At 51.9% G+C, this 27,089-nt stretch overlaps 6 protein-coding genes and 1 non-coding gene across 10 annotated transcripts in view; 3 read left to right on the top strand and 4 right to left on the bottom strand.

Moving 5' to 3' along the window:
* The window catches only part of LOC120951899 (uncharacterized), a 64,366-nt gene extending 47,371 nt beyond the window's left edge, over positions 1–16,995 (top strand). For all 4 annotated transcript variants that reach the window (XM_040370900.2, XM_040370899.2, XM_040370902.2 and 1 more), the window contains 5 exons: positions 12,784–14,793; positions 14,860–15,712; positions 15,785–15,947; positions 16,038–16,242; positions 16,313–16,995. In XM_040370900.2, the coding sequence (XP_040226834.2) occupies positions 12,784–14,793; positions 14,860–15,712; positions 15,785–15,947; positions 16,038–16,242; positions 16,313–16,614 (3,533 nt within the window). In that variant the 3' untranslated portion in view covers positions 16,615–16,995. The remainder of the gene's footprint in view (positions 1–12,783; positions 14,794–14,859; positions 15,713–15,784; positions 15,948–16,037; positions 16,243–16,312) is intronic.
* On the bottom strand, positions 3,914–5,774 carry LOC120951902 (uncharacterized). Its single transcript, XM_040370904.2, has 2 exons — positions 5,678–5,774; positions 3,914–5,601 (listed from the first exon to the last, which is right to left on the bottom strand). The coding sequence occupies exons 1-2, from the start codon at positions 5,689–5,691 to the stop codon at positions 3,987–3,989; spliced, it is 1,629 nt and encodes a 542-aa protein (XP_040226838.2). The 5' UTR covers positions 5,692–5,774; the 3' UTR covers positions 3,914–3,986.
* Positions 5,857–7,526, bottom strand: LOC120951908 (uncharacterized). Its single transcript, XM_040370911.2, has 2 exons — positions 7,432–7,526; positions 5,857–7,358 (listed from the first exon to the last, which is right to left on the bottom strand). The coding sequence occupies exons 1-2, from the start codon at positions 7,464–7,466 to the stop codon at positions 5,960–5,962; spliced, it is 1,434 nt and encodes a 477-aa protein (XP_040226845.2). The 5' UTR covers positions 7,467–7,526; the 3' UTR covers positions 5,857–5,959.
* LOC120951903 (uncharacterized) lies at positions 7,754–9,472 on the top strand. Its single transcript, XM_040370906.2, has 2 exons — positions 7,754–7,852; positions 7,933–9,472. Exons 1-2 carry the CDS (start codon positions 7,830–7,832, stop codon positions 9,470–9,472), a joined length of 1,563 nt encoding a protein of 520 aa, XP_040226840.2. The 5' UTR covers positions 7,754–7,829.
* Positions 10,856–12,710, bottom strand: LOC120951904 (uncharacterized). The gene is made up of 2 exons (XM_040370907.2): positions 12,338–12,710; positions 10,856–12,271 (listed from the first exon to the last, which is right to left on the bottom strand). Exons 1-2 carry the CDS (start codon positions 12,361–12,363, stop codon positions 10,900–10,902), a joined length of 1,398 nt encoding a protein of 465 aa, XP_040226841.2. The 5' UTR covers positions 12,364–12,710; the 3' UTR covers positions 10,856–10,899.
* Positions 16,996–19,871: 2,876 nt separating the features above from the next.
* Positions 19,872–27,043, top strand: LOC120951906 (hairy/enhancer-of-split related with YRPW motif protein). Its single transcript, XM_040370909.2, has 3 exons — positions 19,872–21,614; positions 22,171–22,385; positions 25,099–27,043. Exons 1-3 carry the CDS (start codon positions 21,403–21,405, stop codon positions 25,911–25,913), a joined length of 1,242 nt encoding a protein of 413 aa, XP_040226843.2. The 5' UTR covers positions 19,872–21,402; the 3' UTR covers positions 25,914–27,043.
* Trnae-uuc (transfer RNA glutamic acid (anticodon UUC)) lies at positions 26,007–26,078 on the bottom strand. The gene has a single exon. It is a non-coding gene; the product is annotated as a tRNA-Glu (tRNA).
* Positions 27,044–27,089: the final 46 nt, after the last annotated feature.

Here is a 27,089-nt window from a genome sequence, read left to right as displayed (position 1 = left end):
GCAGTGCTAGGCAATAGTGCCCTGACGGATAAAGATTCGGGCTGAAGATGGTTAATGGTGTGAACGAAATTAATAAATAGGAATACACATCTGTGAGTTCGCGCGCGCCACGTCACAATCGCTTTATGTCGGTGTAAAAGTTATACTTGGGGCGTTTTTTTTTTGCTGGTAAAATGGTAAATTTACAGGCGGAAATATAAAACCAGTGCGCACACCGTTCCGATAGTAAACGCTTGGGAGAGAGGTTGGTTTGCTGCGACCACAAAACGATCATTCCGGTCAGTTAGCCTACGCTTGTTGTGGACCAGCATGGATCTCCCAGCGCACACAGGTGGAAACTCTGCAATCACACAGAAAAAAACCAAAAAACAATCCCATCCCGTGATCATCGAGCTCTCTCTCGTAGCCCTGCATCCTCCACCAACCCCCCGCTTTGATCATTAATGTTGGGGGGGGGGGGGGATGGTTTTTTTACGGACATAACCGCGTAATAATCGAATGATTGCCTTTAAATTGAAGTCACGGGCTGTGTTTTGTAGTTGTTTGTTTCCGGTAGCCCCGCAAAAATGGCCTTTTTCCGCCGGGCGAATGGCGAAAAGCGAGAGTGCGCGAGAGAGGCTTTGCGATTATGCAAGCGCGCCCTGACAATCAACCGAAGCGACGAAAAGCGGCAACAGCATCAGCAAAAAAGTGTATGATACAATCTCCTGATACAACAAGCTGTGATTTGTTTTTCTCTCCCATCAAACGCTCGAAAATTGACAGTTAGTGTTGTGTGGGAGCTGGGCAGGGGGGAAAGGTAGAGTAATTTAAATAGTATCAGCTTTGCTTCTTTTTCTGATTGCTCCAGGTCCGCGAACGGTCGATGCGTCGATGAAGTCAGTAGTTGTGTGTTGGAATCCCTAGTCATTTGGGTGCTTTGGTGTTGTCCGTTTGTGTTTGATCACTGAGATCGGTTAATCTCTTCCCCCATTAAATAAAGCTCAATTTTTGGTTTACAAGCAGTTTTATTGCACACCCCCCGAACATCTCAAAGAATGAAAACCGAGCATTTCGGAAACCAAAACCATAACATTATGGTGTGTAATAAAATTATCCGGATCTCGCTTTATGACCGATCAGACGTGATCGCTAAATTATTGTACTCCCTTCAAACTTTGGCGTGTGTGTGTGTGCATTTCAGGGTGAAAGTCTTTATGACACTCCATGTATTTTCTTCGGCTTCCCCCAAAAAGAGAGCTACCTACTCCAGCTCCGCGAATGATACGGTCGTGGGTGCGTACAAATTAGCTGCGCAAAGGTCCCCCCGGGCTAATGACGCGTTTGCATTTCAATCACTTTCACTGTACCATTCGACAACACTGCAATCGTTCCGGCAAAAGAAGACAAAAATGGTGTGCAATTAGGGTGATATCGTGTATCGTGTACAGTGTATCACACGCTTACATGAGAGGTTACACTTGTTCCCTTAGGTCGTACAAGAAAGTCTGGTACTAACTGATCGTCACGGGACTTTTAGGGTTAAGTTGTGTATTGCGGGCATTGTGTGGATGTTTGTGAGACTTTTAATCGATATCGAAGTTGAACTGGATGTGATCAACCGGAGGCAGAGTAAGTGTAGTACTTTCGCCCGGAGGAAAAAAGGTTACCCAGTCAGTCCAGCGGTTGACACAGTGTGTGCCGTACGGAAGTGAATCGAATCGAATCGATTTCCTGCAACTCTCCCACACAACAACAGCGGAACTTTGTCTTGATTGGACTTTTAATGAGAATTTCTAGTTCAATTTCTTGTGTGCGTTCAATGTTTGTTACAAGATATGTAATCTTCACGTTCTAGATTGAGAGGAGAGCGTTAAGCTTCCGTTCCGTTTACTAAAAGACACCTGTGAGTGAATGAGAAAAGTGAGTGAGTGATCGTTGCGGGTGCATCCGGTTCACGATGCACGATACCCAATGCCACCACCGTCAGCCACTCAGCAGCAGCAACAGGAACGGAAACCCTGCGCAAGAATGGCGCTAGGGTACGTCCACTCCTCCGTACCGCTGCCGTCGTCATCATCATCATCATCATCACCCAGTGCCGTCGGTACAGTGCCCCGCAAGCGACGACCTCGTGCCGTTGGGGAAGTGTTCGTTTCCTCTACATCCACGGTGTATCTGTACGATCCGAATGATCCACTCGCGAAACAGTCGACGGGAGACGGGGAATCCGTTTCACCCTCAAACAATGCCACTACCTCCCCAAGACACGACGATGCACAGCTGTGCCCAGTGTACGAAAACTTTGCGACCGAAACGGGACAGCGGAGTTTTCGAGCAGTTTCTCGCAGTGCCGTACCGGTTCTGCCCCTGACAGTGGTGCGTGTTCGACAGCCGGAACGTTGTGTGGCCAACGGTTTAGACGGCGAGCCTCCAAAACCACCGGAAGTACCGCCGCGAAGGAAACATGCAGCGGCACGGGCCGCTGTGGTGAAGCCAGATGCCGAGGAGTCGAGGAGTGAGAAAAGCGATCGGTTTGAATTGCAATCCGTGTCCACGTTTCTTGGTGAGTGTGTATTTCTAATGTTTTGGTAAAACAATTCCCCAATGTTTGTTGTAACACAAGCAAACAAACAAGCAAACAAACAGCAACGACCGCCACTGATAAGAGAGAGCGTTCTTCTGTAATTAGTTGTTTGACATTGAGATTTGTCCTGGGAAGCTAACGGCGCTGCTTGAGGCTCTTGATGAGTCTCAGTACGTTCTCAGTGTTTAGTGACATCTCCTTAACAAAAGCAGTGTGTCGTGGTGTGCATCATGTGGTGGAAGTGGCCTCTTCTCGTTTTTCTCTGTGCCTCCATCGCGCTCTGTACCGATTGTCCCAATCGTGCCAGCAATGGATACTGTGTGGTGGAAAACGTTACCGAACCCTACAACCCAGCGATCTTTCCACCGGACGAACGTTTGGTGTGGATTCGCAACAGCACCATCCCGGTGTTTAATCGATCCCTCTTTACGCCACTCGCCCACGTTGAAAACCTCATGATCCATCGGCTGCAGATAGAGCAACTTGAGCTGGCCGGCTGTGATAAGCTCGACATCCTGTTCGCTTCCTACAACGCGATCGATCGTGTCAGTGCGGACGAAGGTTTGCCGCTACGGCAGCTGCACCTTTACCAGAACCGTCTCACCGACGTGAGTGCACTGCGAGCACTCACCGAAATCGAGCAGCTTTATCTGCACGAGAATCTGCTCGAATCGTTACGCTTCGATACGTTCGCACCGATGCGGCACCTCAAGATACTCACCCTGCAGCGCAATCGGTTGCGCACGATCGCGACAGGGACGGGTAACAAGCCGCTCGTGATGCCACGACTCGAACAACTCTTTCTGCAGTTCAATCAGTTGCCCCATCTCGATACCGGACTGTGGCGTATGGAGCGGCTCCGTGTGCTCGACGTTAGTCACAATCAGCTCGCTTACCTGTTGACGTTTCTGGAGGAGCTACCGGCATTGCGTACGCTCGGGCTGCATCACAACCCCTGGCACTGTGGGTGGTTGTTTGGGATGCTGGAACGGTTGGGTGCACGGGAGTTGGACACGGACGCGGATGGGTTGATTGGAATCGATGAGGAAGCGTCCTGTCCGGGGCTACGGTTGGAGGATCGGCTGTGCTGTAGCGAGAATGCGACCAGTCCCGATCCGGTGCTGCTTCTGGTCAGCCGTACCGGGATCGTAGATGAGCTGCAGCAGCAGGTTCGTGGTGCAAAGCGACGTGTCGAAACGCTCGAAGAGGCACAGCGCAAGCAGAGCCACCAATTCGGTGAGCTGGCCGGACGTTTGGCTGCAATAGAGCGTCTCTGCACGGAACGATCGAACGATACTCCATGAAGATTACAATTAAAATTAGAAAGTAAAATAAAGAGAACAACTATTTGAACAAGTTAAGAACGCTTTTAATGCAGTGTTGTAACTCGTCTTATTCCATTACTCATCAAGCTTCCGATTCATCCGTGACGGCGCATCTGATAGGAATAGGCACCGAATCGAGATGCTCGAACGCGATCGTACATCTCTTCCGAGTTGCGTGGAATCACCTCCTCGATTACTCGGTACGCATCATCAACCCGTGCCTTCAGATCTCCAGCCCGTCGGTGGAGTGAATTCTCCAGCTGCTGGGCCTCGGCTAGCTGATCCTCTAGATGGTCGATCCGCTCCCCGTACCGCCGTATGCGCTTATCGCGCTCACTCGTCTCGTACACGTAGTTCTGCACCTTGCGCCGAAGCGACTCGATGCTTGTCTTGATGCGCTCAATGCTATCGCCAATCGTTTGCTGACGTACGGCGTCTAGCGTGGGCTTAGGGCGCACTGCACGCTCACGCAGCTCGTCGATCGATTGCCCCAGCTCGATCACGGCACGCTCGATACGCTCCTCGAGCCGCTCGAGCTGGGCCGTCTCCGTGTCCAGTGCGTGCCTTAACCGTACCAGCTCGCGCTTGATCTCGTCCTGATCCTGTGCCACCGAGCCCATCAGCTTCGCGCGCAGATCGTGCCCACGTTCGGTGATGAGGTTCAAATCTGCATCCTCCACCTGATCGTACGAGTACTGTACCAGCTCGTACCGTCGGCGAAGCTCGTTTAGCTGCTCCCAACGGCTACCGAATGGGTCCTTGTCGTTGAGCTCCTGGTCCAGTGCCCGCTCGTAGCAACAGATCCCGTTGAGCGATTTCATCTGCTCCCGATCGCACCGGGCAGCTGGGTCCTGATCTTTCACAGCAATGCCACGCTTACGCAGCATCAACTGTGCCTCACTCAACCACGAACATTGCCAATCGTTCCCGGCGTAGGAAACTTCCAGCAGTGCACCGAACTGACCAAGCTGGTGCGCCTCGTCAAGCAGTAGGTAGAGATCATTGTTCGATAGATCGAGCGATACGAGCGATGGCATCTCCCAGCCACTGATGTTCACCGTTATCAGTCGATTGGAAGCCAACGAGAGGTGCTTAAGCTTCAGCAGCTGCACGCCCTGATGAATGGGTCGGGCTGGGGCGCGTGTAGTAGACTCCACCACGATCAATCCGTTGCGGGCAAGAGACAGACTCTGTAGCTGTCCCAGTCCCGTGAACGAGTCGAGTGCTACCTCCTCCAACCGGTTGCCTTCCAGCGAGAGATACTTTAGCTCGTTGAACGTTTTTCCAAACAATGGTACGCTGCTTAGCTCGTTGTCATCCAGCCGCAACGATCGTAGCCGATGTTCAACTCCAATGGATGCAAAATCTAGCGCGCGAATGGAGTTGTTACGGGCGGACAGTTGCTCCAGATTGCCCCAAATGTACATCTTCCGAATGCCCATTGCGTCCACGGTGAGGTCCTGCACCTGCGGGAATTGACGTGCAAGCTGTCGCGTAAAGTCCGGTATAAAACCGTCCACCATCGTCAGCGCTACGTAATGCATATCGATCGAGAAGCTAGCATCCTCGATATTTGCCACCGTGCCCAGGATGACGTCGCGCACTAGACAGGTTGCCTTAATGACAGGCGTATCGGGAACACCGCATTGATACGTTACCAGTGCGCAAGATGCCGGTGCGCACGTAGAAAGCAACATGAGCGCTAAAATCCTGAAAAGAGAAGTAGTTGCGTGAGAAGGTAAATCACCGTCAGAAGCGATCTTAGACCTCATCCACTACTGCTTACCGTGTGATCGTCATCGTCTTTCTTTCGCTTATACTCCTCGATACGATCCGAACCGATCTGTCTAACCGTTAAACTCATACTAAAAGTATGAACCTGTACGATCCTACACCACACACCATCTGATAATGCAACTAAGATTGAGATCAAAGATCGAATGAAAAGAAGTAAAAACACACATCTGTTGTTTTGCATCTCGCTTATCAGCGCTATGCTTATGATGCACTTCAATGCATTTTTATTGAATAAATCGCTCGTGAACAGCAAACAATGTTTCACCGCCCGCTAGGTGGTAGACTTCTGTTTGACATGCTCGCGCAGCATGGCCAACATTGAGCTGAGCTCCTTCAGCTTGTACTCCCCGCGCTTGACGGCCGTGCGGAACTCGTGCTTGGCCACAACGGTCATGTAGGAAAACTGTACCTGGTTGTCCTTCAAGCCTTTGAGTAGTGCATTGTTGTCAACGAGCTTTTGCTCCAACTCCGCCAGCTTTGATTCTACTTTGTCGATACTTTCTTTCGAACAAACGCATTCATCACACTGTGCAGCCTTTTCCACCCGTTCTGCTGCAGGCATTTCATCCGTAGTAGATTGTTCTTCCTCGTCGTTTTCTCCGTCCATTGTTTCTGGTTTTGGAGTAATCGGAACTACCTCCTCATTACGCTTCTCATATGATTCCTTTAGTCCGCGGATCTTTGCTTCAAAATCGTGGATCGTTTTTTGCACCGTTTCATTAAACCTCGCTTCCATCTCGCCATACCGTTCCCGGAGCGTGTCAAACTTCGCCAGGTTCGTCTGCAACGTTTCCTCCATCGGCTGCTCCACGTGTTTGCAGCAAATGGAGCTGTTGCGTATGCCGTCACAGTTAACATCACCATCCTTCACCGTGACATCGTTCTTTTCGAGCTGCTCCAGCATCTGGTCGAGCTCGTGGCACTGCCATCGGTTGCCGGCGAGCGAAATGTCCGACAGCGCTTGAACGTTGTCGAGTCCGCTCACCTTCGTCAAGTTGTTGGCGGATAGTTCCAGCAGCTCCAAATTCGGCAATGACCATGTGCGCAGATCAAACACGGTCAGCGTGTTGTTCTGGAGCGCCAGCACGCTCAGGGCGGGAAGTGATAGCTCACTAACGGTAGAAGCAATCACGTTGAGCCGATTGTAAGCAAGATACAACTTTTCAAGCTTTGGCATTTCAGCAAAGCAGGCCATGTCTAGCGTACTTAGCGCATTGCGCTCTAGATGGAGCTCTTTGAGGGCTACGAAAGCGCGCATACTCTCGACACTTTCCAGCTGATTGTCATTGAGACGCAGTACCTCAACGCGATAGGCAGCTGGGGCAGCTTCTGGCACGTGCAGTGTCCTGATTCTGTTGTGCTCCGCCGATACGTACACGAAGCTGGGCGCGAAACAAAGCTCCTTCAGACCGACGCGTCCGATTGAGACCTTTTCGAGTTTGGCGAAAACACTTCGGCAGTGTTGCGGTTGCAGTGCCACAACGCTTCCTCCCTTGATGTTTAGAATTGTTTTATCTTCTATATCCACCAGCTTCAACTTGTGGTTAGCATCTTCCAGTTTAACAACGTTAAGGAAGCATGTTTTCGGTCCCGCTGTAGCACATTTGTAAACGATTTCTACCTCACTTTGGCTGGCAGCGAAAACGACACCAGCGTAACAGGCTAGCAAGCTAAAACGATTAAAAAGGAAACGAGAAATCTATCAAGAAATGAAGAAAGGATGTGTTAACCCTTTCAACCTACCCTAGCGCCACGGTGATGTGGTAGCGCAACAGCATATTGCGTAAAGTGTTCTGTCTTCTCTGAGCGATTAAAGCAGACTGACGCAGGGTTTAACCTGTTTCAAATTGTGCTAATGTTGCCATAGTTGCCATAGTTATTTTAACTTTGTTTGTTTTTGTTGCACTTGGCACGTATCAGACAAAAGCGCAATGGGAACTCATTCACAGCAACTCCCTGGCAGCGTAGTCTCCTGTTGCTCTACCAGGGCCTTATCAGGCAATCGGAATAAGATTGCCGATCTCGGGAGTAAGAAGATCGCCATCAGCAGCGTTCGTTCACTTTCTTTATTCAGTGTGCGATAGTCGCTCGAACCTGCTGCACGTTGTGTAGTTTCTGTTATTGGATTATCTCTGCCAGCGATGTCTGCTTTTCCTCCTACATTGTAAGTAAGAATCCTTCGAAAGCGCAAAAAAACTAGACACCAATCCAATCCGGATGTTCTCTTGGTTTGTTCTTTACCAGCTTGCTCAGTGTGCTGCTGTTCTCCCCGGTTTGGGCCGGCTGGTACGATGGCTACAGTTGCCACAGTCGCACCGCCGAAGTGTGCAGAGTGAAGGATGTGACCCTGGACACTGAGCGGGCAGTGCAAACGGCATCCTTTAGTGACGTTCGCGATCCACTCGTGATCGAAAGTGGAACGATCGTACATTTTTCCCGCGAGCTAGCAAACAAGCTGCCCGGCATTTTCGACCTCACCGTCGATAAGTTGGGCATAGTGCAGCTCTTCATACGTCCTAGCCTGGTGCATCTATCGGCGGTAGATAACGCTATCGATAAGCTGCTGCTGGACGAGACGACCGACGAGGGATACAGCATGCTAACGCTCCATCTTTCCTACAACAAGCTGAAGGAACTTCCTTCGCTCGATCGTTTCACACGGCTCATGACACTGGCGGTGGATAACAACGTGCTCTCGACCATCGATATGGCCACGTTCAGCCGGCTGAAGGCACTGCGTGTGCTTACACTCGCCCACAATCGACTGCTGACGGTGAGCTCGCCGGCCGACACACCGATCCAGCTGGTCAAGCTGGGGCGTCTCTCGTTCGCGGGCAATCAGCTCCCGCTGATCGACATCCGAACGTGGGAGTTTGACTCCCTGCGCGAACTGAACCTCACCAGCAACAGTATGAACCGTGTCGAGGGTAATCTGGCTCAATTTCCAGCCCTCAAGGTGCTCGATATCGCCGGCAATCGGTGGTACTGTGAGTGGTTGCTGATGGTGCATTCCCACCAGGAGTCGCATCGACTCACGCTCGACGCCGATCAACCCGGTCGGTGTCGGGAGGAGAACATGATGACGTCCCATCAGCACTGCTGCAATCCGGCCGGTGCGGAAGGATCCGGGCTGATCGACGTCTACGGCGACAAGTGGGACGAGCTGAAGCGACTAACACAGCTGCTCAACACACTGAATGCCACCATCGCCAATGGGTCCGCCTCGGTGAAGCACGTGCTGGAAGCGCAGCTAAAAACGCTCAACACACAGCTGTCGAAGCTGCTGGAGGTACAGGCGGACCACGGGACCGAACTGAAGCTGATCGAGGGAGGCATCGATCGGCAGAAGGACAAAACCGTCACGCTGGAAACGGTGCTTCAGGAGAAGGTGGATCAGCTTCGGCAGATAGTGGACGCACGCTGGAACCTTACGAGGGACGGCGGGGATGTGGCCGATTGGCCGATCGATCAACTGTCGATCAACACAACGACAACAAACTGGCCCTCGATCGCGGCAAACAATGAGAAAACGCTGGGAAAACTGCGCGAACTGCTCGAAACGACGACCAGGCAGTTCAACATGTACTCCAGCAGGTCGTACGACCAGCAAGCGTTGCTCAGCACTCACATGGAGCGTGTAAACACAGTACAGGGAGAGCTGGATAAGGTGAGGCTGAACGGGCAGGAGATTCAGCAGCAATTGTCCAAATTGGAGCCGACCGTAGATCTAATCTACTCCTTTCTAAAAGATGTAAGGGAAGGGTGTGGTGAGGAGCTAGATTAATAAAACAGACTCATACCTTTCGAGCAGTTTATTACAGAAATATGGGGTGTTGTGTTCTCACTTGGCAGACGGTTCGGACGCCACCTCCAAACGACGTGCATAATCGATCTTTTCGGCATTTTCCTGCACCCAAAGACTGTCCGTCTCGATCGCCTGACGGAGCAGCTTGTTCTTCATGTCCACCATGAAGTGTAGCAAGCGTTTGCGTTCCTGCTCCTTCATTCTCACTGTCTCCGTTTCCGAATCCATCCGCTTTACCGCGCCCTCCAGTTTGATCACCTTCTGCAACACTCGTGCCGCTTGCGCATGAGCACGTTCCGACTCATCCTCTTGCTCTTCTAGAAACTTTGTATACTCCTCCACACGGTGCTGGAGTGTGTCGTTGAGCTTCTTCAACAGCTCACTTTGCGCCACCCGAACTGCTTCATGGCGCTGATCGAGCTGGACGATCGCTTCCCGCACACGGTTTAGCACGGGCAGGAAAGCATCCACCACCGGTTTCGTGGCGTCAGGGGCCGTCGAGGCGTCACTGCCGTTGTCTCCATCGGTGTCGTCTGCGTCAGTGGTGAAGCTACAGCAGATACCATGTACCTTCTCGATCGAACAGTCGGTACCATCGGTTGACTTGTCGAGCAGGGTGCCGTCGGAGTCGGCCAACGATTGCCGGATGGTGACCTTTTCCAGCGCATGCTGAAGCCATCCACAGCTCCACCGGTTTCCGGCCAGCTCCAGCTTCTGCAGGTCGAAGAACCGTTCGAACCCGTCCAATCCGTCCACCTCCGCGAGACTGTTGTCGCTCAGCAGCAGTGTCTGCAGCGAAGGCAGCTGCCAGTTTTCCATCGACATCGAAGCCAAGCGGTTGTGGGCTAGTGACAGTGTGGTCAGATCATTCAGCACCAGCGCACTAGTGGGCGGTGCGAGTTTGACTAACCCATTCCGTGCTGCGGATAGTACGCGCAGCCGTGGCATTTTCTCGAACACAGCCATACTGAGCTCGGTGAACCGATTCTCGTCTAGGTACAACTCCTCCAGATGTGGCCGATTGGCCGATCGATCAACTGTCGATCAACACAACGACAACAAACTGGCCCTCGATCGCGGCAAACAATGAGAAAACGCTGGGAAAACTGCGCGAACTGCTCGAAACGACGACCAGGCAGTTCAACATGTACTCCAGCAGGTCGTACGACCAGCAAGCGTTGCTCAGCACTCACATGGAGCGTGTAAACACAGTACAGGGAGAGCTGGATAAGGTGAGGCTGAACGGGCAGGAGATTCAGCAGCAATTGTCCAAATTGGAGCCGACCGTAGATCTAATCTACTCCTTTCTAAAAGATGTAAGGGAAGGGTGTGGTGAGGAGCTAGATTAATAAAACAGACTCATACCTTTCGAGCAGTTTATTACAGAAATATGGGGTGTTGTGTTCTCACTTGGCAGACGGTTCGGACGCCACCTCCAAACGACGTGCATAATCGATCTTTTCGGCATTTGCCTGCACCCAAAGACTGTCCGTCTCGATCGCCTGACGGAGCAGCTTGTTCTTCATGTCCACCATGAAGTGTAGCAAGCGTTTGCGTTCCTGCTCCTTCATTCTCACTGTCTCCGTTTCCGAATCCATCCGCTTTACCGCGCCCTCCAGTTTGATCACCTTCTGCAACACTCGTGCCGCTTGCGCATGAGCACGTTCCGACTCATCCTCTTGCTCTTCTAGAAACTTTGTATACTCCTCCACACGGTGCTGGAGTGTGTCGTTGAGCTTCTTCAACAGCTCACTTTGCGCCACCCGAACTGCTTCATGGCGCTGATCGAGCTGGACGATCGCTTCCCGCACACGGTTTAGCACGGGCAGGAAAGCATCCACCACCGGTTTCGTGGCGTCAGGGGCCGTCGAGGCGTCACTGCCGTTGTCTCCATCGGTGTCGTCTGCGTCAGTGGTGAAGCTACAGCAGATACCATGTACCTTCTCGATCGAACAGTCGGTACCATCGGTTGACTTGTCGAGCAGGGTGCCGTCGGAGTCGGCCAACGATTGCCGGATGGTGACCTTTTCCAGCGCATGCTGAAGCCATCCACAGCTCCACCGGTTTCCGGCCAGCTCCAGCTTCTGCAGGTCGAAGAACCGTTCGAACCCGTCCAATCCGTCCACCTCCGCGAGACTGTTGTCGCTCAGCAGCAGTGTCTGCAGCGAAGGCAGCTGCCAGTTTTCCATCGACATCGAAGCCAAGCGGTTGTGGGCTAGTGACAGTGTGGTCAGATCATTCAGCACCAGCGCACTAGTGGGCGGTGCGAGTTTGACTAACCCATTCCGTGCTGCGGATAGTACGCGCAGCCGTGGCATTTTCTCGAACACAGCCATACTGAGCTCGGTGAACCGATTCTCGTCTAGGTACAACTCCTCCAGACCGTGGAGTGGAGCCAGCTGGGTAGCATTATTAAGTAGATTTTTGCTTACATCAAGCACTTTCAGTGCGTAGCTGCTGCTGGAAGGATTGGTTTCAAGCCTGCCCAGCTTGTTGTTGCGCAGCCGCAGCTCTTCAAAGTGGGGCGCAACATAAACGCTCTGAATATCTAATTCTTCCAACCACAGGATGCGTATTGGAAGCTTTTCTGCCAGTTTCACAGTAAGATTGGCCAGTGATCCTTCCAATATGCGCACTGTGGTTCGTTTGGACAAATCCGGTAGCTCACTGTCGACTGTTGGAAGCGATTTGATGACACAAGTGGCCCCTTTCGGCTTCGTACATTTCACCACGGAGCTGGAAATCTCCCCAAATCTGCTACTGACAAAGAGTCCAATGCTGAAAATAAACAGGAAAATTATAGTTATTAAAAGTCTTTTTCGAAAGAATATTCTTTTAACTTACAGCAAAGCCTGGAAGTAACACTTCATGTCGAGGTTGAGATGTGGGTCCTTTCTCCTACTACACTACTTTCTCCACTGAAAAGAGCACTGAATCGAAAATTGCAATTCCAAAACCGTGTACATAGACAAATAGCAAAGTCGCTGTTTCACGTTATCAGCAACTGATTATCGTCGATTATAAAATAAACAAAACGGTGCATAGATGTTGTTTTGATGGCCTACTATTTACCAGATAGCTTATACACGGTTGCTCCACTCCCTTTTCCTGTCAAAGGTTATGCAAACTTGGAAGTTCATCAACATTTGTCTAACCCTGCCTTACATTGTTTCTCATCACTATGACTGATGATTAATAGTAGGCACTGCTTTCGGTTAATACCCCGGTGTTACGTCCACACACTAATCACTCGTTTATTTTTCTTTTCTTTTTCACCCTTAATGTTCCAGACGATTCCGATCATCACTATGAATCGCTTTACTCGATCGGTTCGAACGATGGGCGCCACCAGCACCAGCACGATTCCAACTACACCACCTTGCCGTCGCACGCGGAAGGATCCCCGCTTTCCGGGAATGTCACGTCCGGGGTCAACTTCCACGAGCATCGAGCCGGTGGTGGTGGTGGTGGTGATGCAAGTGCAGCGATGCTACTTCCCCCTGACGACGAGTTCGACTCGTTCGACAGCGATGACACGGACTACGAGGACGAAGACGACGATCGGAACCGAGCCCGAACGGACAGTGGGGTGGACATACGAAACGCGAAGCTGCCCGATCCACCACCGTCCAGCAGTCAGGTGTACGTGCTAGTGCAAAAGATTAAGAACCTCGGCACACTGTCGGAGATAGCGAAAAGCTTCCACAAGCTGTCCAAGAAGAAGGGAACCAAAGGCGCTACTACGACGGCCGGTGCCGGTGGTGGTACGTACGAGAATACGGTCCTGGGCTCGAAGCACGCCGGCACCAAAACAGGGTCCAAAGGAATGAGCTCTTCCACTTCCTCGAAATCGTTCAAACTGCCGCCTCTCCCTTTAGTCGGTGGCGGTGGTGGTGTGCCAAAACCACCACCGGAGGACTACGAGGGGGCAGCAGTCGGCTCACCGCACTCCGGGTCGCATCCGGCGCCGCCTGGTTCGTCCTTGCTGCTGCCGGCTTCCTCGCCATCCTTGTCTTCGGCGTCCACCACGGCTAATCGCGCTGCTGCGGCGACGCCGCTCATCTCTAGTCCCGTGCCGGAGCAATCGTCGTCCGCCGGTGTGCGCAGCACGAGCGAGTCCAGCAACGTGAGCGGCAATGTGCCGAAAGCTCCCGGCACCGCGGGTTTCTCCCCGGCCGACGGTGCGACGCGCAAAAAGTCCAAGAGTACCAAATCGCTGCGCTCGAAGCTGCGCAAAAGTCTCGTGTCCGATTCGACCAGCCTCAACATCGGAAGCTCGTTCAACGGGTCCCGCAGCACGTTCTACGTAACGTCGGCCGATGTGGATTCGGGCATCTTTAACGGGTCGGACGGTTGCCTTAATCCATCCGCCAGCAGTGTGTCCCAGTCGCAGGAGATGCCAACGAAACCGGCCGAAGACAATCGACGAAAATCGATTGCCTCTGCGACCGGGACGACGGGTCACGGGCGTCCAACGATACCGCCACCACCGCCACCGGCCGAAGCGGGCAAGAGGACGGCAGCATCTTCCTCCGTTTCACCCCTGCTGGCCGCAAGCAACAGCAAGTCGGTGAGCAAGAAGCTGGGCGCTACCTCCTGGTACGCGGAGTGTGGCGTCTTCAAGCAGCCGCACTCCTTCGGCACCGGAAGCGATCAGTCGCTGAGCAATGGAAAGGGCGATGGTAGCATCAGCCCTCGCAGCTCCCTACCACCAAAGGACGGCGGTCCTACCGGTGCTGGATCTGGTGGTGGTGTTGGTGGCGGTAACGATCGCACACTCACCAGCAATGGGCACACGTCGGCCTCGTCGTGGTACGCGGACATCTACCAAACCAGTGGCGCATCGGTGGCGAGCTCGAGCGAAAGCTCGGGCGTCTCTACCGGCGGAGAGGGTGGACCGGGTGACGATCATTCGCACAGTATGTTTGTGAACGAGCCGCTGTACCAGATTTACAATGCCGCGAAGCTGGAATCGATCACGCGGGACATTGATGCGGAAATTAGTGGCCGCTCGGAGGCGGAGCTGTACGACGATGGGTACGAGAAGATTGCGGAGCGAAACCGCCGACGGAAGACGGGAGGCACCGGCGAGCAGGAGGGAGCAGAGGAAGGTGATGAAGGTGGCTGCTCCAGCAGCTCGGGCAGCTCGTCCACCGATGGGGACGATCGGGGCGATGATTCCGCGATGCATCTGCGCAAACCTTCGCGTCCAACGGCGCTGGAGCTGATTGAGCCGCACATTGGCAAGCTGCGTACGCTTTGGTGCGAAGTGCCGGAGGTTCGAAATTCCGAGATACTGGGTAAGTACGGTAGTGCGACCGTTTCTTTTGTCCATGTGCTAATCCAATTTCCATTCCATTTTCCAGCTACCCTAACGCCGACGGAAAAGCGGCTACAGGAAGCCAAGTTCGAGATACTCACCTCGGAAGCGTCCTACCTGAAATCGCTCAATCTGCTCCGGACGCACTTTGTCAACCATCCTGCCTTCCGCGACACGCGTATCCTCAGCTCTTCGGAGCGGAAAACGCTCTTCTCCTCCATCATACCGGTGCAGGAGTGCTCGGACCGGTTGCTGTGCGATCTGGAAAACTGCTGGCAGGACAACATTATGCTGCTCGGGCTGAGCCACAGCATCTACAAGCACGCGGAGAAGCACTTCCACGTGTACGTGACGTACTGCGAGCATCAGGCCAAGATCGATCGCACCCTGAAGGCGCTCAAAGCCAACAAGCCGGAGTTTGCGCGCACACTGGCCGCGCTCGAGGCGGACCCGGTCTGCTGCAGTCTCAGTTTGTCCTCCTTCCTGATGCTGCCGATGCAGCGCATTACGCGCATGCGCCTGCTGCTGGACGCGGTGCTGCAGCGCTGCCATCCGGACGATGACGACGAGTTCGGCAGCTGGGAGAGTACGTTCGTGCTGATCAATCGCATCCTGACGCAGTGCAACGATGCGGCCCATCGCAGCGAGCAGCTGTACGAGATGGAGCTGCTGTCGCGGCAGATCGAGTTCCCGACGAACGTGCGACCGCTGGCGATCGTGCCGTGCGGTATCGGGGCCGCCCCCAGCACGATGCACCGGAAGCTGGAGAAGCGCGGCGATCTGGTGCACGTGCTGTGGCGCGGCGACGATGCGAAGCTCACGTTCGGCAAGAAGTTCTCCAAGAGCAATGTGTACGCGTTCCTCTTTACCGATTTGCTTGTGTTGACCAAAAAGAAAAGGTACGTATGCGTGAAGCCATTGCTCCGTTCCGTTGTGTTTAATAATGCTCTTTCTTTTCTTTGTTTCCGCAGCGATGAAAGCTATCTTGTGATCGATTACTGTCAGCGGGCATTGCTGACCGTCAGCTCGGGCGATATTGTGACCGGTCTGCCGGCCAAAGAGATGCAAACGATCGGTAAAAATCTCATCATCATGACACTGCTGGAGAACCACGAGGGCAAGACAATCGAAATGGTAAGCAAAGGCGGGCCACCAAGTGGGTTTAAACGTTCTAACTTGGACCGGTATATGGGTAATGGTTTCTTTTCCCGCTTTGTCACGCAGATTCTTAGCTGCCCGTCCGAAACGGAACGCGAACGCTGGCTGATGGTGACGGAACCGCCGGCCTCGGAAAACCCGGACGAGAAGATCTACGAGCAGTGGGACTGTCCGCAGGTGATAGCCGTCCATCCCTACCAAGCGCTGCAACCGGACGAACTCGATCTCGACATCAAGGACGTGGTGAACGTGCATCGGAAGATGGCCGACGGTAACTATAAACCGCCTCAAAACACGCCACAAAACATGCCCTAATTCCCTCTGTCCGTTCCGTTTTCTAGGCTGGTACGAAGGTGAACGTATTCGTGACGGTGCCGTCGGTTGGTTCCCGAGCAACTACACGAAGGAAATCCCGTCGGCCCACATACGGGCGAAGCACATCAAGCAGCGCCACCTGCTGCTAACGTACACCTCCAAGTACATCGACACTGCCACTAAAGCCCACCATCATTACCACAATTACTATCATCAACCGCAGCACCAGCAGCAGCATCATCATCATCAACTTCATCATAAACAGCAGCATTTGCAGCATCAGCAGCAGTATCATCATCATCATCAACAGCAGCAAAGCAAAAAGTGAAATAAAACCGTGATTGTGTACCGTACTTAGAAATAGACAGAGGGAGAGAGAGAGCGTGCGCGCATTTTGAAGTGAAGTGAATTTGTACAATGGAATATATCTAAAACACCTGTACAGAGCTGTGTGCTGTTAAGGTTGCCGCAGTTTTTAGACCGTCAAGGCGGGGAGGGGTGTGGGCACATCAGCACCGCTCCCGCGCTCTCGCCGGTCAAGCAATAGTAGAATAAGGGTAGGATAGTTTTAGCCGTTCGCGTATCTAGAATATCGCTAGTAGTGTTGTACTATACCGTGTAGATATAGCCCCCCTGTTTCATGCCAACATTTCGCTCTATCTAATCGTTACACTGAATTTAATGTGAAATAAAATGTTATTGAATAAAATCAGCGATTTTCTTTTTTCTCTGTGTGCGCCACCGTTGGCAATGTGTGACTCTTTCAGTAGCGTCCAGTGAATGAGTCCCATTTGTCCCGCGTACCGCCGGGGTGGCAACAGCAATCAGCAACATTTCTTTCACGATTGAACCGCTGACATGTAACGACGCCATTTGCTTCTTTTTGCCATGTATTTTGGTGAACATTCTCTCTTTCTCAGGCTCATTCCAAGTCACTTTCCGCTGTTCGTTTGAAGGGACACCTGACACATCCTACGTACGGTACAGTGACACACCGGTAACCTTTACCGACCGACTTCGGTCCTTTCCATGCCACACTCATTTCGAACTGTCCATTCCTCACGTTCGCCACGTTTCGCTGTATCCAGGTACAGTCAACATCCGGACAGAAGCAGATCAGCTTGGTCAGGTTGGGGTAGCGTGCCAGCAGATCGTCCGGAATGCTTTTCAACGGGTTCTGGCTAACACGCAGATTCGCCAGCGCTGGCAACTTCCAGCCCCGCAGGTCAAGCGATTCCAATTGATTATCGTACAACTCTAGCCTAACCAAGGATGGTAGCTCTGTTTCCGTTTCAGTGGTGAAACTGCGGAATGTATTTTGCGACAACAGCAGCGATGTTAGTCGTTGCTGTTTCTGCAACCGTTGCGCATCGGGCACGGTGAGCTGATTTTTGCACAAATCTAGCGCCTTAATGTTTACCGTGCTGTCACTGAAAACGGGAAAGCTGGTCAACCGGTTGCTGGTTGCATACAGATAGAGCAGAGAGGAACAGTCGCATCCCGAGAGGTTCAGCTCGGTGAGTAGATTCTGCCGCACGTCCAGCATTACTAGTGCCGGCAGGAAGGTGCTGTTACCACCAAACATTAGTAATTTGTTGCGCCCTAACAACAATTCCTTCAACGCAGGGAACAGCCGCACCACATCCAGATGGAAGTATTCGATTTGGTTGGAGCTCAGATCGAGTCGGGCCAGTTTCGATGGTTGTTCCGGTTCGGCGGCAGTTTCATCGACTAGCAGGCTAGCTTCCGTGATGTGGTTCGCTTCCAAACTAACCGAGGTTAAATTGTGGAATGCCAGCAACACACCCAAATTGAACGTACCCGTTAGGCGACATTGTTCGATTTTTAAAATTCTCAGCTCCCGCAAGTTGCGGAACTGCTCGGTCACACCGTCCAGCGGACAGTGGCGCACAATCAGCTGCCGAAGATGGGCGTTCGGGTATAGTATCAGGTCCTGTAGCTTGGGTGCTTCCATCAGGGATAGCGCTTGCAGTGGATTGTCCGCTGTTACTTCCAACCGTTCGCTTTCCGTGTGCCAAACATGCACATCAAGGCTGGTGGGTGGCATGTGGGCAAAGAACGCATGATCCATTTCCTCTTCAACGCTCACGAGCACCGCCACTCGTTGTTGGGTACGATTGCACAGTGCACCATTGCGGTGGCTTGCACCCAGAATCACTACTACTAGCACTAGCAGCACTTTGTGGACATTTTGCATCACGTCCAGCTCTTTTTAACCGGAAACTTTACACTTATTATGGTGCACTGTCGCAGAGGAAGCAGGCAAATGACAACTTTTTTTGTGTTTTTGGTGCTGGCCGCGCATACTTTGATTGGACGACACAAACGGTGTGCCGACCGACAGCCAAAATGTTGGTCATGGTTTGCTAAGTTTTGGGATGGTCATTACGCAGTTAGATCCATCGCGCACGCGGTTATAAGCTCGTTTGTCGCGTAATTGTCGTTGGTTACGCGCAAACATTTTCAAACCCTGTTTGATGACGATGACGTGTTGCAGCATTTTAAGTATTTCTAGCAATTTTATCATCTTTATTAATAGTAAGTATTATATTTTTTACCATTATTACAATAAGCACCGGTTTATCGAATTCCACTTGGTAAACTCTCCCCCTCCATCGGAAAGACTTTACTTTTCCCAGTTTTTATAATTGTTTTTGCGTCTTTTCTTTTCAGCCGGCCGAAGCATATGAAACACAAGCATATCTCATCCCACGGATGGGACACTTCACCCTCCCCCGCCCATCCACTGGACTGGAAAGCAAATGCGTAGAAAGGCGGAGTCGACGGCGGAGTCGACCCTCCGGAATAAAACTCGTGCGCATAGGGAAAATCGTGGGAAATCAAATAGAGGCTCGGTTCTCACAAACACGAGACCGGCACGCGTGCAACGACGGCACCCTCCAAAAAACAACGCAGCGGTGTGCAATCGGGGATGGGCCGAATGGTGAGTGAAAAGGATCATCAGCATGCGCGCTCACTCGCACCGACGCACGAGGACACACAGTGGCAAGGGTGTTGCCCAGTGCACGGTGTTGCCGACAGGATTTTCACGAAACGAGGGAATGAGGTAAAGCGAAACGGGGGAAAAGCGAACGAATTGTGTTGATGCTTTTGACTGGCACAAGTGAGGTCGATCCCTTCTTGGTCGATCCAGGATTGAGGATGCGTTCCCACGATTTCTCGATTTTTATCGCACCTGCAGCTGCGAGGGACATAGCGTGGAGGAGTATGTGCAAGTGTGTGGGGGGAGGGGAGGGAGGGTTCCGACCGATTTTGAGTGCAAAAAGGACGAACAAATGGGAGTTTTTATTGCATTGTTCTTTTCTTCTTTTCCTTTGCGCGCATTTTGGGATAGAAAATCAACGTGAGGCCCTAATTGCAGTCTAAGCCATATAACTACTTAGTACTCAGCAACTATTTTAATTTAGAAAATGATTCATAAAACAAAATGTTCCTTGGAGAGAGAGAATATCCTAAGGAATCACAACCAATGTTGGAAGGATAAACTAAAAACAATATACATCCCAAGAATGAGGCCACAATTTCAGAAATAAACATATAAGAACTCTCTTACATATCTCTCCATCCGGCTTTCAGGATATGTATAAAGAAGAGTAATTCCTTTGTACATCAGACTCTTATATTATTCTGCCTTTTTATCCACCAGATCGTCCATACAGGATTATACAACCCCATAATGATCGTAGAAGTAATGTCACAACAAAATAGGTCATCCAAAAGAACCATCATCAGCTGAGCAGATAAACTTCCAATACCGGAGTCTGGCACACTCCGGAACCGCCCCCAAACCACCTATAACCATCACCCCAAAAAAAAAGGCCAAGGTCAAATGCACCGGCACCACCAACAAACCGGCAACAAGTGAGCTCTGCCGGCCAAGACGCCGTGGCACCCGAGGAAATTGGGACACAAGAGCAAACCGGGAGCCTGCCGACGGCGGTCCTGGAGCGGATACGCGTGGCAGAAACGCGTTTTGTGGGGCCACACGCCGGTCCACGTGGCCAGTCAGTCGGTCGGTCGGTCGGTTCTCGGCCCAGCACGCACCCATCCTCCGTGTCGCGCGCGCACACGTTTCGCTCGCGTGTCATCTTCAGCATCTTTCCTCTCTCTCTCTCTCTCTTTCGCTAGCTTCGCTTTCACTCTCACCGTTTATGCTGCCTAGAAGCATAACTAGATGAAGCGGGCTGTGTTCATCCGTGCCCTCGGATGGTTTGGTGGTGGGAGAACCCGGAATGAACCCTGCCCCGTAGGATCTAGTTCCCCCTCCAGCGCACGTTTCATCGACACGAATGAACACAAACCGCCCGCCCGCGGTTGTTCGGTATGCTCCGGCTTCGTTAGGCACTTCCCCCAAAGCGTAGAGCATAAAATGCAACATAACACCGACCCTCGCTCGCTCGCTCCCTCTGTTCCTTCTCTTCGTGCTCGGTCCTTCGTGCAGCGCGCGCGTCCCTCCTCGGGAAGACGAAAGGGTCGCGTGGCGTTCGTGCGTACGACGGCCGTTCGTCCAACCCCGTACGTGGCGCAGGGGTTGCATTCAAGGGTGCCGGCCGGTGTCGCACACGCTCGCCGGCAATGGAACAGAGGAGAGCGAACGAGAGAGAGAACGAGCGGGAACGACAGAGGACACACAGCACAGCAGACGAGAGTTGGGATCTGGTGTGCGGCATCATGCATTGCATGCGCTCGGCGTACGCTCATTAAATCAGTCGGACGCCGCTTACGCACATGACAAGTCACGTGTAAGTCGTCGTCGCCCCGGAAGAGTGCCACCAGTGTGGGCCACGAGAACGCCGCACGCAGCCAACCGGTGTGCCTGTGTGCATGTGCCGCCAAGTGCTTTGTGGTGTGTGTTGTGCCAAAATTTGTTGCAAGTGTGTCCAACCACCACCCCCAAACACCCAACACCAATATATCGCTAAGTACTTTGTTTGCCAAGTGACCGGTTAGCGCGAGAGTGAACAAGAATTAATAAGAAGTTTTAACGGAATTAAAAAGTGGCAAGAACCTAACGCAAGTGAAAGTGATCCCGCGTGGTTGTAGCAGCAGTAAGAGGAAGAACAAACACACAACCATGGATCATCATCTTCCACATCATCATCCGCACCATCATCACGGTACGCCCCTTCACTGGGGCTACTCCACTGCGACGACGCCAAGTGCCACCTCTACGCCGACGCACGCCGGTCACAACACGTGGACGCCCCCGTCGTCCAAGGGCCACAAGCGGACGCTTTCCGAAAGTGACTGTGAGGATCTGTACTCGGAGGAATCGTCCAAGGAGCAGTGAGTATTTGTGATCAAGCGAGGAACGTGTGTCGTTCGTGTGTTGTTGTGTTGTGCAATTGTCTGGTTCTATGTTTTGTGTGAAATTGTTGCAGTTTATCAACTTCTAAGTTAGACTACATTTGTTTTCTGTTTATAAAGCTCCAAAAGTTTAAAGAGGTCCTTATAAAACTGTGAATATTTGATCAATTTAAGCGATTTTGTCTTCTTCAAAATTCCAATGCTAGTGCTACTTCAACGAAACTCAAATTCTGCTTTCACACACCAGCTGGTCATGTGAAAAAGTCACCAAAACGTTATTTAGTTACCCCTGCCTATCACATGAACCTTTACACCAACTCGCGTGGGAACGACTTTGACGCGCTAACAATTTCCGACGGCTCGTCGTTCCCACACGCAGTGTGGACAAGGACATGCATACACACACCCCTTCAATTCGGCAGTGCAACACCGGAACCGTGTTACACTTTTGCATTACCACGATTAACGTGTTTAAAAGGCAAATATTTCTTACACATTACGCGTTTTTTTGTGTTTTCGCTGTCTCTACCAACAGTACCTCACCGGGAGAATCCGATAGCTGTCAACTGATGAGCCGCAAACGGAGACGCGGCGTGATCGAGAAGAAGCGCCGGGATCGCATCAACTCCTCGCTGACCGAGTTGAAGCGACTCGTCCCAAGCGCCTACGAGAAGCAAGGATCGGCGAAGCTGGAAAAGGCCGAAATTCTGCAACTAACCGTGGACCACCTGAAGGCACTGCATGCACGTGGTAAGTTGAGCAATCCACCCTTTTACGTTTGTTTGTTTTGTCCCTTCCCGTCCTGTGGCGTTCGTTGTCTCGCACACGTACTACTCGGTGCAAGAAATTGGAGATCTTTCAATCGAAGCCCGATGGTGTGCGAGAAATATGACTTCCTGTCCACCGAGAGGGACAGTGCAGCAACAAAAGTATCAACTATCCGCATCTTACCTCGCTGAGTTCCCGTTCCGTGTGCGTGTGTCATCTGGTGCGAGAACACAGATCTCTCTGTACTCTAGTCCCTTTTTAGCTGTCCTGGGAAACTAGCTGATCGCACGTCCCGCGTTCTTCTTCTGCGAACGACAGAATCCTAAAACCGAAAGAAGAACATAAAATAAATCCCTTGGACCTGGGTTTGTAGCGCAGACCCGTATACGGTGTGTGGAAAGGGACGTGCCTATTTGGGCGTCTAATTAACCGTCACCATCACTTGGGTGCCCGCGAACCCCACCCGACCGAGAGGGAAAAGGCGTGTTCGAGCAAAAACGGGCAAGGGATCTTTTTTTTCGGGTGCGCTCTGTTGTTGTTGCTCTTTCTCTTCCGATATCCGACATCCGGTCGTCATCGTCGGTGGTGTCCTCTGTTCCTTTCTGGTGCTCTTTTTACCTTCTTCTTTTCTTCGGAACTTTGAAGAGGAGGGATACATCGCTAGAAGAGAGCGCCTCTATTGTCGTCAAAGGTCCTTGGAAAGTAAACCGAACCGTTCTTTCCGGCCTTTCCCACGGTTTCAACGGGGTTTTGCTTTTGTATGTGTGAGTGTGTGTCTGTGTGTGCGTTTCATGAGGAAACTTGAACCATACACGACCCTCCTCAGTGTGCTTTGAAGTGGAAAATGACATGGAAAACAACGTCGCTGGAAAGTCACCGATCACGCTCTCCCGACGGACGCAACGAACCGGCAAGTCAAGTAACAGTTGAGTTGGCAAACTTTTGCACCGTTTCGTTTCGCTTTATGATGCCTGAAATGGTGTGGCAGAATTGTAGATTGAGTGTTGGAGGGATAGTTTTCCAAGATCCTTACCTTAGTGTTGACTGGAAATGGAGAATTTCCGAAACTTTCACTACCGCACGCTGTCGTTCTGTTATCACTCGTAGCTCACGCCTTTCTAATCACCATCACCAAAACCACAATTTACCCCTTTTTACCTCTGCCTCTTCCCACTACCCTGTCTCCTGCGGGCAATCTCACTTGACGGGAAACAAAAACGCGCTACGCAACCTCACACACAGCAAAAGGGGTGTCCCGCTCTCTTAACAGGTCTCAATCACACGATAAATATCAATTTATCGGTCACAACACCACTCCCCACCACGGGGGACCGTCCCGAACGCAGTGCGTGGAGAGTGCGAGATTGGCCGAAAAGATTCTGGCCGTCGACTGTGTGTGTCACACCGCCTGCTTGATTGAGCAACCAGCAACCTCAACCGCCTGTGGCATTAGGAACAAAAAAAACTAACTAGATTAATGCATCATCACCATTGGTGACGGGCGCGATGATGAGTGGTTGATGGTGTGGGCCCTTTATCTCTCTCTCTCACTCTCTCTCTCCGTGTTGAGACAATGCAGGCTGCCGAAATACACCCATGGACCAGAACTTTCCCACGCCACACATTACCCAGGCGGCCGCCGGTGCATTAACAGCCAAACACCCCTTTGGAGGAAAGTTCTGCATCGCGGCCTCTCCCCCGGCCGGCGGGTTGTGGTGTTCTCTCACGCAATTCACCCAATACACACAACAAACTAAACCGAAGGGGCCCTCTTCCCCCCCACCATCCCCCTTCTATTGGGTTTGTTTTTTAGGGCTTGTTGTTGATGTGTGTTGTGCTGCGCTCTTAAATATGATCCCGGCAACAGAAACAGCAACCGAAAGGGTTCTGGGGGAAGGCGCGCTACTACACATATTACGAGGCGCTTTGGGTCTAGTTGGCTGGTGGTAGTGAGAGAGAGAGAGCGATGATTTAATTCCCGCTTCCCCTCTCTTTCTCGCGCACCCGAAAGAGGAAGTCAACCAGGAAGGAACACACACCGGCAGCAGGGAACACATATGGGAGCACAGCAGCGGGGAAGGGAAGAGTGTTAAGTGCCGCAGGATGATTACGTCCGAACGATGATGATGGTGATGATTCCCGCGTATGTGTAGCAAGGGTGAGCGAGAGCGGAGGGGGTGGGTGAGAAAACGATCGCGCAGAGGAAGTAAAGAGTTCCCACACACATCAACCCGCGCGCGCCCGTGTACAAGCGCAACGGTCCGGAACACACCATCGTGGTTCCCCTCCCCAAGTGGTTGCGCGGTTGCTGCTTGTTCCCTCGGTTGCGTACGTGTAGAGGCAAGAGATCCTTACGCGCGCGAGCCTTTTTCAATCGCGCAACGGCGGCGAAGGGATAAGCGTGAGAGCGTACGGTTCGCCGGGGTTACACGCCGCGTTTAGAAGTTGGTTTGTGTGTAGGGACAATGGGGTTGCGCGCATATTTGACTTATTAATGCCAAGGCAAGGACCTTGTCCACCAGAGCAGAGAGGAGGGGCGCGAGTGTGTGGGATGGTTGTTACAAAAGGAGATTAATTTATACGCCACAAACACACACGCACACACACACACACACACACAAGCATATTTGCAACATCAAAATTGAACACCGTAATTAATTTTCTTTTTTTCTTCCATTTCTTCTCTTCCTTGCAGGACTGGACGATGCCAGCTACGATCCGCAACGGTTCGCCATGGACTACCATATCATTGGCTTTCGGGAGTGTGTGGCGGAAGTCGCCCGTTACCTCGTCACGATCGAGGGCATGGATGTGCAGGATCCGCTCCGGCTGCGCCTCATGTCCCATCTGCAGTGTTTCGCGACACAGCGGGAACTGTCGACGAAAGCGAATGCGGCTGCCGCCACCAGCCCGGCCTGGTCGCACAGCAGCAGCACCGCCTACCCCGTCGCGGCTGCAGCCGCCGCCGCAGCCGTAGCATACCCGAGCACGCACCATGGCACCAGCGGCTACTATCCTCACCCGCATCACCAGAACTACGGACCGCCACAAAGTGCAACCGCACCGTACATTCCACAGGTGGCCACCATTCCCCCACCCCTCGACCATCTGCACCAGCAGCAGCAGCAGCAGCAGCAACAGCAGCAGCAGCAACATCATCAACAGCTGAGTGGACATCCTTCCGGTGCTTCCTCGGCGGCAACCGCTGCCATCTACGCCACAAGTGCTCCGCTGCACGAGTTGTACAACAGCCAGCATGATTCCGCCAACGCTGGCCAGCAGCAACAGCAGCAGACGGAGCAGCAGCAGCAACAGTCTGCAGTTGGCACGAACGGTGCACCGACGTACACGGATCTGTCCAACAACAACCCCAACCGGGGTTTGTCCGCGTACGGCAATCCGCAGTACCCGGTGAGCACCTCGACGCACGGATACAGTGCGTCGACCAGCTCGTCGTACAACACGGCAGCGAAGCCGTACCGTCCGTGGGGTGCCGAGATGGCCTGCTGAAGAGAGCAAGGAGGGAACGAAGTGGGAAGTGAAGCATATGCTAGAGTTGCCAAAAAGAGTGTGTGTGTGTGGGAAGAGAGGAAAAAAGAATCTTTCCCATACCGGGAATCGAACCCGGGCCTTCTGGGTGAAAGCCAGATATCCTAGCCACTAGACCATATGGGAGGCTTGTGAGAGAGCAATTCCGCTACGTACTGATTCTACCGCTCTACTTTGCGTATGCGATGCAGTGCGCCTGACTCTGCCAAAGACAATTGCCATTCACCACGCAAGATTTCATACAAAGTAGCACCAAACCTTTTCGCTGGCAAAAGTTTATTCGATTTAGAACACTCAGGAACGATGTAAGAGTAAGAGCTTACGCACAGAGTTATATTTAAGGAAGCTGGTCCGCTCTGGAAGAGATGGAAGGGAAACACACATATGTTCTAAGCTTTAACTACACTAAAACCATAAAAGGTGTCCTTAAGAACCGCTCTTTTTTGTACATACACAGGTGTGATTGATTGTGAGTGAGTGAGAGATGTTAGAAAATAAGAATTAAAAGTAAGAAAAACAAAGAGAGAGAGAGAGAGAGAGAGAGAGAGAGAGAGATAGAGAGAGAGAGAGAGAGAGAGAGAGAGAGAGAGAGAGAGAGAGAGAGATAGAGAAGAAGCGCGCTAGCAACATAGATAGAAGATTATTTATTAGCAAGCGGTAAAACGTTCCCGGACCGCCGAGTACAGCATCCCAAAGGGTTGAAGAAGCGGGAGACGCGTTTCTTCCGGGGGTCTCTGAAGACACGCTGCCAGAGTACGTTTGTTTACGTATTTAGCTTATTAAGCGAAACCAAATCGAGTCAATTAGGTCATAAGAAACTTTTTTTCACTTATCAGTAGGATTAGGATAGTTCGATGAACGTACTGTACCAATACCAAGGAGAGAGAGAGAGATACACCAAATGAAGAAACGCAAGATTGTGATTTGTGCAACAACATTTCATGCCGCTAAATCGACCAAAAAGAGGATTCAATTGGACCTGAAAAAGAGCATTTTACATATTTTTATATGCGTATATATGAAACTGGGAAAGTTTACAACCGAGCCAAACCTTTACTGAAGAACCGTTTGATGAAAGCAAAAATGAAAATAAGTGTTTTTTTTTGTTTTGTTTTATATGATGACATTTTTATGAGG

Source organism: Anopheles coluzzii, chromosome 2 (genome assembly GCF_943734685.1).
Source record: "Anopheles coluzzii chromosome 2, AcolN3, whole genome shotgun sequence".
NCBI classification, from domain to species: Eukaryota; Metazoa; Arthropoda; class Insecta; order Diptera; family Culicidae; genus Anopheles; species Anopheles coluzzii.
Note: the sequence above shows the minus strand (reverse complement) of the source record. Positions and strands in the feature narration are given on the sequence as shown.